Here is a 17,180-nt window from a genome sequence, read left to right on the forward strand (position 1 = left end):
CATTAGAGGCAACAGTCGCGCTTTTAGCTTCCGGATGAGTGAGGGGTTGCGGCGCAGGAAGTCGAACGCCGCACATTGAATACGCACAACGCCACTACATCGCAAACGCGAAGAAGTTTTCTCCGACCCTACCAATCAACAACCGATAAACTAATTAACAACCCAATACACCAACCACGTTTTCATAGCGCCGTCTCAGGCATCTTCTACTTCTTCATGAAGTTGTACACGGCGGCTGTAGATTGAAGTACGGACTGCGCAGTTCACACTGGATGTGATTTTGGATTCAATTAAAACGTAAGCAGCAACAAATGCACCTTTGCACGGACAATTTTGGCACCGCAAATAAATACGATTAATCCAACTTTTTTACCCCGCGCGAACCAACATAGCCGTGATTTATTATGCTTTCGTAAGTTTCGGTATATTGAAACCGCGTCCATCGAACCAAACTGGCCAAGCCGTTGCCCCGTACTTTGCCCACACACCTAATTTTTTTTTTCTGAACCGTATGCATTACACCGGTAGTTATAATTTGAACACCTTACCTGAAATAGTTAACGTCCAGTGATTGCACGCAAAACACACCCACTTAGGAGACGATAACCGGGCATCCAACCTCCGCAGCCGCCGCACGACCAAAGGGAAGCAAAAGCGCACGCAGCCTACGTGCAGCGCGCCGTCGTGTTATCGGTTGCCATGGAAACAGAAGCCGATACGGCGCCGCTAGAGCAGCACAGGCAGAAGTTCCTGTTTGCGCGGCACGCGTCTGATAATGGATCTTCATTCCATTCTAGTTTCGAAAGCTTCACCGAGCTCGCTCCTCTTATTTAATTGTTGAACGTTTCAGTATGCCTTTCCCTGTGAGCTGACCACCCGGCGACGAAACAAGGTGGGTATTTTCGATCACGTCTGCAGGCTCCCAAAATGAAAGGCGGGTAAGTTAGGCTCGTTTTAAATGCATCCGTCAACTTCTCAATTCATTCATGGTTTAGTTGGTTTCTTCTCCTCTAATAGAATTTCACACGTGATGTTGTATCCTAGCATTATTAATTTCCCAAAAATAGCTTTACCCCCACTTAGCGCATTACCCACGGAGGGAAGAATCGCTGTTTTGCTTTGTTTTATTTGTTGCAGTCAATTGCTAGTACAAATCCAATTTTACCGCCATTGATGTATGGTTGTCAAGGGTGAACATAGATGGCTACACTTGCTCATAGCTGCCGTATGTCGAGCAAAGTCTAGGTTTTTCCATAACGCCTATCTAGAACAACGCCAACGGGTGAGCGGACGCGCCAACCGTGTCGCTATAGCCGTCGTTTCAAGGGCGTCAATTTACGCTAGGACTGCTTTCGCCGATTGCCTTAGCGTTTTGATCGCGCACCCGTGAGTCACGTTTCTTTTTGTTCATGTTAGTCGTGGTAGTGTGGTTGCCTTAGGATGCAATAACCCAGAAGAAAAAAAAAAATACGTGCAGCTGAAAAGGCTGTACTGTTGGGCGAGTTGGTAGTTGATTAGGCTCGACCCGTCGCTTTCTGCTGTGTTTGTTTTTTTCCCGCTGTAGCAATTCTAATGTTTTCGTGATTTAGGCGCACGTTAAATATTCCCGGAAGGTGAAAATATTCCGGAGCCCTGCATTACGGTGCGCCCCATCGCCTCTGCAGAGCCTGCGCTTGAAACACTAAAATGATATCAATCATGTTGCTATTTTAATATTTTAATACATCTAGGTGGCAGCTAGCTTAGACATCAGACCGGTTGAAAGCTTTGACTGTTGGAAGTAAGAAACTAAACCTTCTTGAGACTACATTTAAAGGCTCGTTGCGCATTCATATTAATACCCATTTTACCGCCATGTCATCAATCTTAAACCCAATACTTAACATCTTTACAATCAATGCGCGCACCTGCAGGCTTGAGTAACATGCAACCACATCAGGCTTACGTATTGCCGCTTTCAACAAAGGCATGACAGCGTCAAAACGCTTCTCGTCAATTCAAGTGCCAACTGTTCCGATACAAAGACAGCATTATCGGCAGTGGAAGTGCTTACCACTGGCGCACAACAATAGCTATGTCTTCAGCATATGGTTTCTTTTTAAACGCACAACTTGCAGTGTGAAAAATTTCTGTCGGCAGTCCTATTTGTGATAGAAATAACATATATCTTGCTCCGTGGTTTTATCTATTGGAAATCCTGCTTTTTCCCTATAACAATCACAGTGTGTCACCCAAATTTCCGAAAATTGTCGAGATATCAAGCGAGTATGTCACGTAGGGGTGATTTTCGGCCACTTTAAAGCAATTTTTCTGACTTTACAGACTCAATTGTTTGTGCCATTCGCGGCAGCCGATATCTAAGCCAAGGCCGACGAACAGGCCGGCACTTAATATTCCGGACCATGCGAGCGCGTGGGAAAAGCCACCGATGCGCACTCTCGAGGCCTGGCACCCGTTGTCGAGACCATCCCGGCGCGCATGCGCGTCCTTCTTTACTCGGAGGCACGCCGATGCTCTCGCTTCCTGCAGCGGTGTTGCAATGGTCACTGAAGAACCGCCGAGCGACGCCTTCGTAGCATTCCTTTCATCCCGATGGTGCATTTCCGGCCTAATGTGACTACTGCGCCGGCATTGGCGCAAGTGCTCCTCGCGTCCTTTATCGGCAGCGCAAAGCGAGCTGAAAGATAAGTTCAGTGGTCAAGTAGTATGCGAAATAAACAGGATGAATAAAGGTTCGCTATTCATCTCGCTGGAATTTCGTTGTCGATAGTGGGACACCCTGTGAGTGTGCTTCTGTCACGCTTCATAAGGCGACGCCACTCGCAAGCCGTTAGCCACCGCGTGTATAAACGATAAAACAGAAAAATACTACACAAAACACTCTCCACGGGTATTTATCAGGGCGCGAGGAGCACTTGCGGCCAAGCCGGCGCAGTACTCACATTAGGCGGCAATTGCATCATCGGGATGGAAGGAATGCTACGAAGGCGTCGCTCAGCGGTGCTTCAGTGACCATCGCAACACGCTGCAGGAAGCGAGTACATCGGCTTGCCAGCGAGCAAAGGGCGCGCATGCGCGCCGCGCTGGTCTCTACAACAGGCGCCAGGCCTCCAGAGTGCACATCGGTGGCTTTTGCAACGCGCTCGCGTGGTCCGGAATATTACGTCCCCGCCTGTACATAACTTGGCTATTGTAGTGGGACCTCTACTTCTGTTTGATCGTATTTATTGAAGCCGAACGTGTTGTTACCACGCTGAAAACTCTAGTTGAGTGCTGGGCCAAACTGTGTCACTCTTGCGGGTTTTACGTCCCTGCATCGCAAAATTGGGAAGTTTTACATTGTTTCTGAAATTTTGATTCGTCTAAAAAAGGCTAGTTCTTACGGGAATGTTTGTGTTCGACTCAACAGAGGCTAGTTCTTTAAAATTAAAAAAAGGGTTACTTTGTCTTCATGGCCACTGTAAGAGCCACTCTCCATAGTTACTGCAATGACAATACAGGACTTATCTGAGAGTAAAAAAAACAGACGTTATACCGTCGCCCAATATGCAGGTGAAAAGAACCCAGAATGTATACACTGGTACATTCGGAAGCGCCCGGTGAGTGGAAATTGCGGCTGAAACAACAACAACAAAAAAAACCTTTCAGTTGCTTGAAGTCGAAATAATGGCTCAAAGAATTAAAAAAAAACCTTTCAGTTGCTTGAAGTTGCAACACCCTCAGATCTGGACACCTGATTCCTATTCCTTTTATGAAAGCCCAAAGGGCCTGAAAAATGCGTCGTACCGTGGACGCGGTGTAATTAGCAGAGCGCAGTGCTAGGAGGCGTGCGTAAGGGCGCGTGGATAAGCGGGAAGTGGTGGGACACAAAGAAGCTGTCACAGCTACTTCAGTTATGGGCCTGTCAAGTAATTTCGGGAAACTACGAGCCCGCATGGGCCGTGATTTGGAGCCCTGCTTCGCAACCGCGGTAAACAAGCATCCGCGAAAGGGCGTCATAACTGCAAACAGAAAACATATGGCTGTAGCGGCTAGAAACAAGTATCCTCTTTACACAGACTCTTCAACGCTTCCAATAAACGCTTTCGCTCGTTCCTTCGCGTCTGGAAGTACTGAGAAAACTATAGTTTTCGCCAGCACGGAGCGGCACTGCGTGATTTGCTCGTCGCAGTAGATCGGCCTACCGTTTCTGCTTTGCTTTTGTGGGTTTCTTTTGAGTGCAGAGCACTTTGCGGGCTCACCTTGTCGTCCTCGCTTACTCGCTGTATCCATGCAGAGCCACACGGCGTTCCGTCGTAGCGGCTGTCGTCGCGGCGGAACCCAGAGGCTTCGAAAGCCAAGCGGTTTATGTGTCATAAGGGTTCGAAACTCGTGAACCGCTGGTGCTTGTCTTACATCTACCCGTTTTTTAGTGCAAAGAAAATCATGGGTACATTCGAGGCAAAGTATATGTAATTTACCGGCAGCGCCCGCCTTCGTTTAGTTAGGAATGATCGTTGTGTTGGTTTTTATGATCGTAAGTGAAAAACGCGGCTGCGCAAGAAAACAATGTCGCGTTCGAAATGACCCAGAAAGGCTCCAGACGCGGGAGAACACACTGGCGTATTCGAAGTGACGCAGAAAGACTCAAGCCTCGCAAGGCAAAAATTACGCAAAACAGCTCCCGCATACGAAATTAAAGCACGCTCAAAAAGAACAGAACTCCCGCTGGCGCAGTTTCAGGCAGGGGGCGCCCAAAGGCGGGAAAATTGAAATGCATGGGGTGGTAGCAATGAGCAAATAACGGCGGTACAGTTCATTATGATGAAAAACTGCACTGCACATTCGACCTCGTTCACTTTGACTGGAACGGCTTTAATTTTTTAAAGTATCTATCGATAGGGTTCATTGCTGCGATTGAAGGAACGCCGGCCAATAACATGTAAACCACTGTAATGCCATAATTCCTGCGGTCGAAGAACGCCAAGACTCGGAACAACAGAAAACATATTTTAGAATATTTTAATTCATCTGATGGGCATAGAGTAGTAATTTTGTGGCCGAAATGCTTTGCGAAATACTCGCCACTAAGTACTAGATCTGTTGGCTGACTACGTTATGCCAACATTCAAGATTTCAAAAAAAGTTGAAACAACTGTTGCAGCGTCCCTTTCAGTTGAAATGAGCCGCAGCGGCCACTGGAGTGTGGCAGTAGGGATTCGTGCTGTTGGAGAAAGCGTGATTTCAGCAAGCAAGCAAGCTGTGAAGTGAAGCGTGTGTCCCTCTCTCCTCCTCATTGTTCATGTCGATCACTCATTGCTTTCGTATGTAGTGCCGTATACGCACATTGTACTAATGTTTGCCGGCGGAGCAGCAGATGGTTTTATAAGTTATGTTGGTTTGAGGTATAATATTGCAGCGATACTGGAAGTACCTAAATTGTTTCGAAATATTTTGCAGAGTGCCAGCAAGAAAAGAGAGCCGCAAAGAACGCGCGTGCACGTTCTGTGGAATCTTTTATACAGCGCACAGGTCACGATTTGCTTTATTAAAGAACAGGCCTGCAAACCAAATAATTTGTGATAAGCCCTGAGCGCCCTTGATAACCTTGCGAATCACGAAGCGTACTGCAGAATCGTTTCCAAGAAGAGATTACTGTTTCCCTAGCTACCGCGACGACAGGAGCGGTAGAAGTGGGAAGTGGCGTGACTACCATCACTAACAATGCGAAGCACAGATACCTTTGTTGCATAAGTTATGCGACAATTGTCACTCGTATAAGGTGCTTTTTGATTTACTGTGGGGTCTAACGCACCGACACTACTCAGGCGATGAGGCGCGCGGTAGTGGAGGGCTCCGGATAAGTTTGGACCGTCTATATGGATCTTTAACGCGGGCCGAAATTTCGAACACACGGGCCTTCTTGCTTTTCGCCTACATCAGAAAAGCGGCCGCCGTTGTCAAGAATTGAAGCAGCGACCACGTGCTCTGAAGCAAAATGCCTTAGCACCAATTGACCACGGCGGTCGTATAAGCTGCCGCTGCTTCGGCAACGTAGATTCAAATACACAGCTCTTGCCCCCGTAGCAAACGGTTTTATTCTTGCCGCAACAGGGCTATAGGTAGGGCACGGATAGTTCTGGCTGCTGAAAAGCGGTCTGGATATTGATGAGAAGCGAAGAAAATTGTAAAGCGAGTGTACCAAACTGGTCTTCTCAGGCTTGGAATGGTCACTGCGGTTCGCGGCACAACGCTCAGTGCAAGAACCGAGAGAGCTAAATAGTACCTTTGCGAAGTCAAAAACGCATGTAAATGGCGCAAGTTCCCCTAGTGGAATCTTGAAAACGGTGACGAAGCAAGTACTCAATTTACGGGCCCATTTTTTTGTCAATAGCGTGCATACCTAGGCGGTGTGAGTGATTGATTCTGGTAAAAGCAATTACACAGGTAATACAAAAAGCTGATCAAGTGTGTTGGCCCACGTTGTAAACTGGAAAGGAGGTACTTATATGCCAAGATAATGATAACAGAAAAAATGTCCCTACTGTCACCGACACAGGGATAATAATGCCTTATCATCAACGAATACCTACAGTATTTTACTGCCGTTGCGGAGCGCCTGGTTGCACTGGAGGTTCTCTTTATGAATATAAAGCGTCTCGCCAACGGAGGCAGGCTATGCATGTCTCTTTACCGCTCGTCGCATGCATGATACTCCTCTTGGCGTTCTAGTCATGCTAGATTTGTTTTACGGTTGGATGGGTTTGGTGTTGGTCGAGAATGTAGCCGAAATTGTTACGGAACCTATCACGGTCAACTAAAAGGACCACATGTCCATGTATCTTGCACTAGGTAAAGTAACAAATTTCATCCCACATAGGTAGGTGTAATTGCTATGCAACTGCTTCTTAAGGACCCGAACGGCGGGTAATTGTCGGGAAAGCTGCATGCCTATAGCTGTGTCTTGTCAATAATTTTAATTTACGTCCCCTTACTGTTTTGCTCGAGTAATCAACAACCAGTATTTTCACGCAACAAGCGAGTGATCCCAACAATAGAATCGGCGTTAAAATAACTGCGTGAGAGCAAAGGCAAAAAAGAAATAAACGTTTCTGTAAGCGATGAAGATCCCAAAATGTCAGTACATTTTGTAGTAAGACAATCATGTGTTAAATGCAAAGGAAAGGGAAGCGCTGATGGCCTCTATAATAATATTTGTTTACTTTGCTTATCTTCTAAATGGACACATTAGGACCAGCATCTCAGGACGTTTGCACGGTGCGGTGGAATTTCGTCGCAGCTGGTAAGGAAATCTTCACTCGTTTAATATAACCCTGGCGTGCTCTAGCGAGGAGATTGGAAACGAAAAGCGGTACTCTCACAGCAGTCCCTGTGCAGTTGAGGGTGCGAAGAAAACTCCTGCGGCTTGTCTCATTTTTATATCTAACAGCGTGTTGAGGGCATGAATGGTGCATACACCAGCCGCTTCGACAAAATAGCACTGTCTTCTCTCATACCTTACGGCCTAAACAGACATGTTCGTCGCCACTTTTTGGCGGTACAAGCAATGGTATACAAATTCAAAGTACACTAGAATGCAATACGCTAATTGTTTTTACAGCTCATACAAAAACTTCGTTCTTTTTGCGTCCCTCTAAGGCAGAAGTATTATTTTGATTACGACGTAATGGTCTAAAAAGTATGGGACCGAGCTAGTTGGTATCTCATGATCCACAACTGCCGAGCGCTAACATTTTCAACCAAAGGACGTGACAGAGGTGGGCAGGACTTCCGAAAATAGCGCCTGTCTCTGTGGGTCACACCGTTTGATTGCTCTTACGTGTACCTGTGGCGGATCATGAAATTATGGCAGCAACGGTGTGGCGTCTAGCCAGTCTAGGGATACGGAAAATGCCTCCGCGAGCTCGTTGTTTTAGACGGAGTTTAAATTGAACTATTCAGTACAGATGGCTGTGGTAAATCTATTGGATTTGACACAACGCGTGTGGTCTGACATCTGCTGTTATCAAAGCGACGATGGGTGTGTTTTGAATTAACGTGTCAGCCAACAGCCCACTACAGGAAGAGTTGTGCAAAAAGTGAAATACCTTAAAATATTCTTTCTTTGGTGCTCTTCACTGCTCGTTTGCCTAACTTCTCCAATAACGTTTTTCAATGAATAAACAAAGGATAAGTGGTTACATGAATTTATTCTTCGAAGTCATGGCCGCTTGATGTATAACGGACAATCTTTGACCAAGAATGACCATATTTCACACGAAACTTCGTACGCTTGTGAGATAAGTAGCCGAACATACGTAATGACTGAAGGTGTATTTTGTACAAGGTTTCGCTAACAAAGACAGATGTTTTCCGACGACGATCATTTCAATATTTTTTTTCAACAGTGGTACCGCGAAAGCATAGGAAAGGGCCAGAATTTTTTAAAGATGGTAGTCTTTCTTGTGCTACTTAAACCCAGAAATTTTGGTCTGTCTGCCTGTCTGTGACTTTTTTTTCTTCTTTATTACCAGTCTTCAACACACACGCACAACACAAAATAACCACACGCTGCACGTGGGACAATACACTCCGATATAAACATACCAGCCGTGCCTCCGGCTAGGCTTTGTCAGCGACAGGATTCAGCTACCCTGCCAAAATAAAACAAGGCCTGCACAACAGTATTATATAGCCACAGGTAAATCTACCCGCGTAAGTCCGGTGTACTGTTCTAAGCTGTCAACATTGTTCAAGAAGACGAAGACATTACGCAAGTATAAGACAGCAAATAATACAGAAGTGGAATTTGCAGTGTTCCTTTACAAAAAATTTTACATGCTTGATTTTTGCAAAATTATATGCCTCATCAACTCAAGAAAAAAAATCACTCGCCGTCGCATGCTCTCGCCCTCACCACTATAGCTCCTGGCGCCATTTTAGAAATCAACCGCCAACAGTTACGAAAGGTTCCACGAGATAGGCTCAACGTTCTGCTCGTAACGCACAGGGCGCCTCGATTCACGCGCGTCTCCGCCGTACGGCAGCGTTGGCATCGAGACACCCGGCCTGTAGCAGTGAAACGCAGTAAATTTAAATTGATTTAGGCAAACCTTTGGCGTCTTTACCTTGGGAGTAACGCGACGTAAGAGGAACAACATGAGAGGTGAGCAGGAAAGCGAAGGGAGGCACTTACGTGGCAAAGGTCGATAAATCTACTGTCTTTTGTCGGCATTTGCAACGAAAGGAGCAGATACGCGGCCAATTTTTTTTGTAATTTTACCATCGTATCAGATAATCATGACGGGCGTCTAACATTACGTTGAAACTAATCATTATTTCTCATTGTAAGTGTGCCGCCAACCTGCAAGGTACACCATAGAGGTATTGGCTCTCTTCTGTTGTTTAAATACATCGTCGCATGAGCTGCATTTAAGACGGCGCGACACTTCGGGACACATTATAGAATTCTAGCTTCCCTTTGATGGGGTGGACCTCTGGAGTTCTAGGTAGAAAAATGCCAAGAGATTCCCTAAACATTTATTGATTAAAAGTAGAAAATAAAAACTACGATTACAGAATGAACAGCTTGATTGTAACTAGGGATGCGTCATTATATACTATGTCAAGTGCTGCCTATTTCGCAATTCGCTCATTACAATCAAAATAGGTGTCCGTTCTTAAGCGCACATGTCTTTGTGTGAGCAGAAATAGTCAGAAAAAAACGTTGGCATGTGCGGGTGAGGAGCGTTCTTCTTTACACAACATTGAAATGGCTCTTCATTACACCTTAAAAAAATGGTGGCAAGATGCGGATACCTGTTAAAGAATGTAGAGTGTGATAAGCATAATTGTACCGAAGAAGCACGACGGGTGAACTTGTCTTCCGTCCTTGAAGCCCGTTCTAAGGAAGGTCTCTTCTGCTGATCCCTGAGGGATTTTAATGGAATATGTGAGAAGATGCAGGGAAACGTTATACTTTTGCTTTCCACGTACCGGTACAAGCAGTCAGTGCTAGGAAAGAACGTGCGAAGAGCGCGGGTGGCTGTCGCCGCCTCGTTTCCCAGCGGGAAAATGTTTCTTGGGATACATAAGTCTGCCTACGTGTTGAAAAGGGAAAACCTAAAGTACAACTGTGACGGGTATATTTATATACCCGTACGTTCACCTGTAGTCGCAGCAGTCCCGCTATTTTACCGCTCATTCTTCTTCGCTATTCACTTACGTCCACCGTAATCGCAATATTCACCAAGTTTAATTCCTTGAAACCCAGCCTAATTCATAACCTTAACTGCCCTAATCCACCCTACTCAAACTTAACCAGACGATGCCAACCGTTACTGTGAATCAATAATGTTCAGTACTCCAATCGTATTCTCGCTATGCGACCCTAGTCCCACCTTTTGTAATTGTTACTAATATTGTCACAAACTCGAGCATTCGACGTCCAAAAGTACCGTATTGCTTTTCTATATTAGTGTACAGCGCCTAATTCTTGTTACACTCGTCCGATTCATTCAGTTTCGATTCTATTCGCCGAGAGAAAACACTGCAACTTTCTCGGACGAAGCGGTGGTAACCCTGACCACTCGCTGTCTCGCCGGCAACAAAATACCAAAATAAAAGCTCCGCTTTCCCCGATGCTTCGAGTTCTTTCGAAGGGGCCAGCGTAGCTTTGCCAGTGCTAAGGCGCGCCGATGATTCCAGAAGGGAGAAAGAGGGAAGTTGTGCGCTCGACGGCGGCTGACGCGTTGTGTGTTGTACCCTCTCTCTCCGCGCCAGCGCAGTTATAAAAAAAGAATCCACGCCGAAGCAAATTATCCACGTTTGGACGTCGTGATGTGACAACGGCTTCTGCGGTTTGTACACCACACCATCGGCGACCCGCGCCCTGGAGAACTCCAACGTACTCCCGGGCCTCGAATCACCGTGATCGTCTCGGACAACCTGGCCTACGACGAAGCTACGCTTCACAGGTAGCTCAATCGCCTCCGACAGCGGTGCATCATCCGGCCCGGTCGGTGTATATTGTGAGACTCTGCCTCTCATATGCATCGTACCGTTCGTTTTCTTTTAGTTAACTGCTCTATTTCGTAATATCTATTTGTTAACGTTCCTGATTGTATCATTTTGTCTGATTTTGAACTGTTTCTTGCATTTGTATTCATCAAGTTACCTCTCGTTTACGTTACATGTCCTTGTGCTTGTACCGTGTTTTGCCTGTCCAACTATAAGACTTTCTGTTGTTGATTCGTTCAAGGCTATGAGTCACACTTGCCACTCTAATCGGCGAGAGCCGCACATCAGAGCCGCACCTGTGTCCTGTAGACTCCCACATCTTCTAGCAGCGCACCGAATTAAGAAATCGGTGACAATTTCTAGCGTCACCTTTTTATTACCTGTAATCATGTGTCCTTATTCATTCTGTTCTGATGGAGCCGAAAAGCAAAAACGCCCGTGTGTTCGAGATTTCGGCGCACGTTAAAGATCCCCAGGTGGTCAAAATTAATCCGGAGCCCTCCACTACGGCGCGCCTGATCGCCTGCGTTGCGTCGGCGCGTTAAACCCTACAATCCATCAAATCAACCATATCCAGCTTTCCCGCTCAAAATTCTAACCTCGCAGGAACCTAGGAAAACTACTTCAGGAAAGTGATATTTGGCACAAAGCAAGACTTCAACGGGAAGATAGAAACTCTAGAAGAAGTTTACAAGGATTCTGAATAGTTTGTATGTAATTCGCGATCAAATTTTACTACCCATGCATTTCTATGGGATAGTTTCCATGGCTCAAGAACCTAGCCACAAAACGTGCAAGACTTGAAACTGTGCGCAAAGCAAGTTTTCACCCCCAATATTAGCAGCGCGAAAGAACTTTACATTACGCTAAATAAGTACAGATTAATCGCTGTTGAACGGACTGCCATGAGCGGGAAAGCTGCACATGCTTATTCATTCTGTCCCTTCACATACTCATCAGGCCTGCGCCATCTCACTTTTATTGCCCTCGAGCTGGCACAGGGGGGACGCCCGTGTGTGCTACATTTTTTGAGAACCGGGTTCAATAGCCACACCAACCTACCTGTTTTATCGGTGGAGCTCTTGTAGGTAGAGGCTTTTCATCTGTCTGCTGCACGTCGGACGTCTAGAGGGGTTATGAGGAGGTTCCCATCAAGTCACTGGAACTTAGAAAGTACCGCCGTTCTTTTCTCTCCGCCGGCCCACCGCGAATTCTCGCTATTCATTGGTCCGCTTCGGTGGCGGGGTAAGCGGGGGCCACATTCGCTCCAGCTGCTCGGTTTGCCCCGTGAGTGGCGGCTGGGATCGTGCAGAAATAGGCTTGCATCTTCGCTTTCGTGCGGGTTGATTTATTACATACGCGCTACAACGCAACGATGGAGAACAGAATGTCAGGATGCTGTGCTTTTATCTGCAGAAGCTAGGCTGGAAAGGCATTTTTTCACATCCAAGCGGCAAGGGAGATACAAAGCGACGAGCGATATGGATACACAGGGTCAGGCGGGACAAATTTATCCCCACAAGAGATACAAGACTTCGCGAGGGCTTTACAGAGGGCGTTACAATTGTTTCTTTTGTATTTACGTCGCGTTGGACCCAGATGAATGTTGCTGAAAAAACGGGACCTGTTGAATTGTTCAAAGGAGAAAATATTACGTTTACAGAATCGATTACCCAGCTTCCACCAGTTTCGTTCAAGACGCTGTAAATACCTTTGCGCCTATTTTTGTTGTGTTTATATACTTATTCGACCTCTGTCATTTTTGTTGTTAACCTTCCAGGATATGCCAAAAAATAACGCAGACGCACGATGTTGCGGGGTGCATACTTCTTTATTTTGCTGTTTTTAAATATCACTACTGCAGACTTCAAGGACAGCATGATGAAAGGGGCTGTGAATTCGTAGGCCGATGTGCATACCCTCCGTACGCGGATGGAAACGGCAGGTGCCGCCCTCTTCCTCTTCTCTGCATCTCCATATTTATTTTATTGTGGGCTTTTATTTTCCTTGGATTGAGCCCAACTGAGGCTTCTTACCATGTGTATAACTTTTAATTTGATTTAAATATAAATTGTTACATTTGCTCTTCTCCTGTTTTCCCATTTTGGTTACCTCCCTCTTCGCCCTAAAACCCGAAAGAAATTTCTGTGCGCCACTGGCGCATACATATAACGAAAATGTTTGCTGATATGCGCCCGAAAACTATGAATGAAATCCAGTGTAGTAGATGTTCGCTGGCATGCCTTCTATACACCAGTGCATGTTTTAAAACTGTCGCAAGAAAAGTGGTGGGATCTGGCACCATTCGCTAAAAACAAGAATCTTGGTATAAGCAGGATGTTCTCCTAAATTGTGCGTGCAATTTTAAGCCCTCGAGGACCCATTAGGACAGAGCTCTCTAAGCCGCAGGAAGTAGTGATGACTTTACGGCGTACGGGAAAACCTGTTACTTGCCCTTGGCGTAAAATAGTTACCGTGAAACAAAACAGATACCGTTTTATTGACTGTTTATTTGGTTCAAACATTACACGTACTTCTTACATCATCTCACAAAAAGGGTAATACACCAGCGGTAGAAAAGTTCACACGTGGGAGCGGTGATTTGTATGCGAAACAGACGACTATGCAAAGCGCCCCAGCACTGGAGCGCTTCTGGCAACAACAACCCCAATGGTGTCCGCTCGTTGACCTCTGATGTCAGCACTTTCCTAGTTTAAGTGACTTTATGTACCCAAGCCAGTCGGCTGCTCCTATTGGTGGGCATCGGAAACGCCTCGTTGGCGTTTCCGGTGGTTCCCAGGAGGTTCCACCGGTTCCCGCACGCACCAACAAAGAAATCACTGTTCTCGCCGAGGTAGTTCATCTTCCTCCCACTAGGAGAGGGAGATTAGAGGTAGCCTCCTGCCGCTGACGTTTTTTAGTTCTTAGCGTGTACTGCAGAATTAGCGCGGTGATGGTGTCGCCGTTTTCGGGCGAGTGCCCGTTGACGTTCGAGCCAACTCAAGTGAACCACAGCTGCTCCGCTGTTTCAGAAGATTTCCGAGTGGGTGGAACTGGGTTTAATTTTTTCTTGTCTCTTTACAGCAGCGGCCACTTTGATACCATGCGTATTAACAAAGACGACTCCAACTTTTAGTGTTTGACGGTGTTGGACGGTGTTTGATGGTGTTTAGTGACGGTGTTTATTGACAGTGACGGTGTTTATTCTTTGGTGACGGTGTTTGATGGTGTTTTTAGTGTTTGACGGTGCTTAGTGTTTGACTTTTATTGTTTGATTCGTCTTAAAAGATTCATAACCCTCTTGTTTGCTAATATAAATTTTTCGCATTGTTTACTCTGCCAGAAGGTTGGTTACATGACGGCAAACAAGCCTTCATCAACTTAAAATCGGCATAAGTTGCTCTTCAGAGGTCTCATTTATTTCCAGTCAGTGCTGGTGTTGTGTAGAATCTTAACATTGAAAGCGAGCGCCTTCACTTTCACTCATGACACTGAGATGAGCTACGCACTGTTAGAAGGCTGTAATTACAGTACGTAAACTGGCCGAGAAGGCACACAGGCGCAGCAGCTAACTTCTTCAGTTTACGCCGGGCGGTGCACCCACTGCCGTCCCAAGTTTCGCCACTAACCTTACACGCGTATTCCGCTTCAATGCTGCGGTGTCACTAAGGCGAGCTGTTCCGTAGCAATGCTCTATATCTTATTACTATTATGTGCCATCGACTCATGTCAGGGTTTATTGTCTCCCACTTCGGCTTACCTGGGTTCTGCTTCATTTGCACACAGTATATTTATCTTGTTCATCCAGTTCTCCTAGCCTTTCGTCCAGCTAAAAACGACTGTATCACTGCCACACTATAGTTATTTGGGTAGTCTAGTTAGAACATTTTTTAATAGTTTACGTGGGGAGTGCATGCTTCTAACTTGTTTGTTATTCGCTTTGCTTATTTCCCACACACCCACGCTGCCGAATGAGTGACGTTCATTACATTTTTGCATGCGTTTTTTTCTCTCTTGTACATGTTGTTCTGTCATTTAAAAGTCAGAATGATACTGACCTCTGTTTTTAGGGAAGAAGGTTACAAGTAATCCAAGCCAGCTCTCGATCCGAGGTTAAGTGTCTCAAATCCCTTTTTTGCTGGCCCTCTTAACGGGCGTTAACAGAAACAGCTGCTAATGGCCGTAACGGCCCTGTAAATCAACGGTCGTAGCCGTGCTCACGCAGAGCTTGCGATGTTAAGTTCCGTTTGAATGATTTATCCCGTGAATCTTGAAATTTTATCTTGAAATTGCTTGAATTTATTTTAGCGCAGCATGCTGCACAGTGTATTTGTTTTACTCTTAATTCGCAACATGTTTCTGTAACGGCACTCCGGAAACTAATTTTGCTGATCCAATCTGATCAATGGTGTTGCAAATGGCTGTTTGTGGTGGTTTCTTCCTTCGACGTAATGAAGCGTCCCACTTCACGATCCATCGCCTGCACCATCGCTTCCTGTATTTCTTCAATGCCAAATGCATCGCCCGCTTTACAGTTGGGGTGACTCGGATGCCTATTTCGACCACTCGTAGTAAGGTAAGGCCGCAAGTTTAAGCGGGATACCCGATTGTATCTCAATGCGAGAGCGGCTTGGGCCTGGTTTCCAAGGCAAGCTATTCTTGAGACCGCCGAAGTAGCGGTGCTCTGGCCAGCGATAGAAAAACTAAGCACCACGGCTTAGCATGTTTTGCCTACGTTACCGCTTTCCACCACGCGTTACCCCAAGAGTAACCGGTCACGTGACTAGAGCACAGGTAAGGCTATAAATTGGCGGAGAGTAGCAGGAATAGTAGGAAAGGGCTCAGTTGACTGCCCGGGGCTGATGAGTTTGCCATTGAAAAATGCAGGAGCAGGCGATGCTTGTGCTGACTCCAGCACCGCTGTCCTGCCAGAAGTTAATAAGCGAGCGCACCGGCGACGGTGCTCACAGGAAGCGTTTTTGCGGCAGCGGGCATAGGTTGTTTCGGGAGAGGAAAGGTGGGGCTGCCCTCCTGCCTATCTAACGACGGAACGCACGTAGACAGCGGTGCAACAGAGGCCGCGGAGCGGTGGTGGCTCGCGCTGCCCTGGAACTCCGCCTCATTGGTGTGAATTGTAATTATCGCTTTTGTTAACGGCTGTTGAAATGTCTGTGTAACAGGGGTACCAGTCTTGTATTTCGCGATCTGCCTGTAACGGGCTTCATCACTATCCAGGCCCCCCTTGCTGGTTAGTGATGAATACGAGGTCAATCTCGTCGTCTTCCGGAAAAGAAGTGTTCATTTTGGAGCCAAACCTACGAGCCCCCAGGCTAAAATTATGGTGCACGAGATATTGTATTACAGCTCTCAAGTTATTCAAATGTGGCAAGGCTAGGGGTGTAAGCAAAATTTACCATTTTTAAACGGTCTTTTCCAGTGCACTCAACACTGACAAAACAAACAAGGAGAAACCAGCCATAAGACCACACCGGCCGTATGGCAGTTCCCGATAAACACCCCATCAAAGATGTGGGGGGACTTCCTCAAGGCGTTTTGTTGTCGTTTGAGAAGAGGCTCAAGCCAGAGCTAATCTGTTGTACATGTGACGCTGTGACACCCAATGGGCTGAAAGACGGCAAAGGACACCTCTTCTGCCGAGATTGTGCCGGCGTCCAAACGGACAGCTGTAACCTGTTCACATGCTGCTTGTGCGGGTTTCAAGGCAATATTGATGATGTAAGTAGTAGTTTTTTTCTTTAATAGTATCGCTGTCCCCTATGTGAAATAGCGAAACATTTTTCATGCAGTCAAGCTCACTCGACTATGTCGCAATATTGGTTTTATGATACCAACCTCATGGAATACCACAATGGTAAGCGACACCGATAAATGATCTTTTCAGTTGATTATTATCTCCTTTCAAAAAACAGATAACACTAATGAACCAAATACAGGAGCCTTAAATATTAATTTTAGGAGGCTTTAATACCATGTCTCAGTGCTGTAATGTTGCGTCTTGGGATGTGTACAACTGTGTACTTTGTGTACATGTGTACATTGTGGGATGTGTACAACTCGGCCGGCGCTGTTTGCCTGCCAAAGCCAGCATGAGCACACTGAATTTGTCCGTCTGCTTTATTTCCTGAAACAATTACTGTGAACTGAGAAATGCTTTGAAAAAG

At 46.1% G+C, this 17,180-nt stretch overlaps 2 protein-coding genes across 7 annotated transcripts in view; one reads left to right on the forward strand and one right to left on the reverse strand.

Annotated features, from left to right (window-relative positions):
* LOC144142277 (TNF receptor-associated factor 6-like) overlaps positions 1-688 on the reverse strand; it is a 35,954-nt gene extending 35,266 nt beyond the window's left edge. Inside the window, exon 1 of the mRNA XM_077673654.1 lies at positions 549-688. The gene's annotated coding sequence lies outside the window, so the exon portion shown is untranslated. The remainder of the gene's footprint in view (positions 1-548) is intronic.
* A 65-nt stretch (positions 689-753) lies between these two features.
* Positions 754-17,180, forward strand: part of LOC144142276 (TNF receptor-associated factor 3-like) — a 45,619-nt gene continuing 29,192 nt past the window's right edge. Inside the window, exons 1-3 of one of the 6 annotated variants that reach the window (XM_077673649.1) lie at positions 758-892; positions 7,232-7,282; positions 16,436-16,734. In XM_077673649.1, coding sequence (XP_077529775.1) covers positions 16,495-16,734 — 240 coding nt within the window. In that variant the 5' untranslated portion in view covers positions 758-892; positions 7,232-7,282; positions 16,436-16,494. Of the gene's footprint in view, positions 893-1,238; positions 1,387-7,231; positions 7,283-16,435; positions 16,735-17,180 lie in introns of those variants that run through there. The other 5 variants (XM_077673652.1, XM_077673648.1, XM_077673650.1 and 2 more) reach the window with 5 other exon arrangements.

This window comes from Haemaphysalis longicornis, unplaced genomic scaffold, assembly GCF_048455015.1.
Source record: "Haemaphysalis longicornis isolate Haplotype H1 unplaced genomic scaffold, Haemaphysalis longicornis Haplotype H1 scaffold_6, whole genome shotgun sequence".
Taxonomy (NCBI): domain Eukaryota; kingdom Metazoa; phylum Arthropoda; class Arachnida; order Ixodida; family Ixodidae; genus Haemaphysalis; species Haemaphysalis longicornis.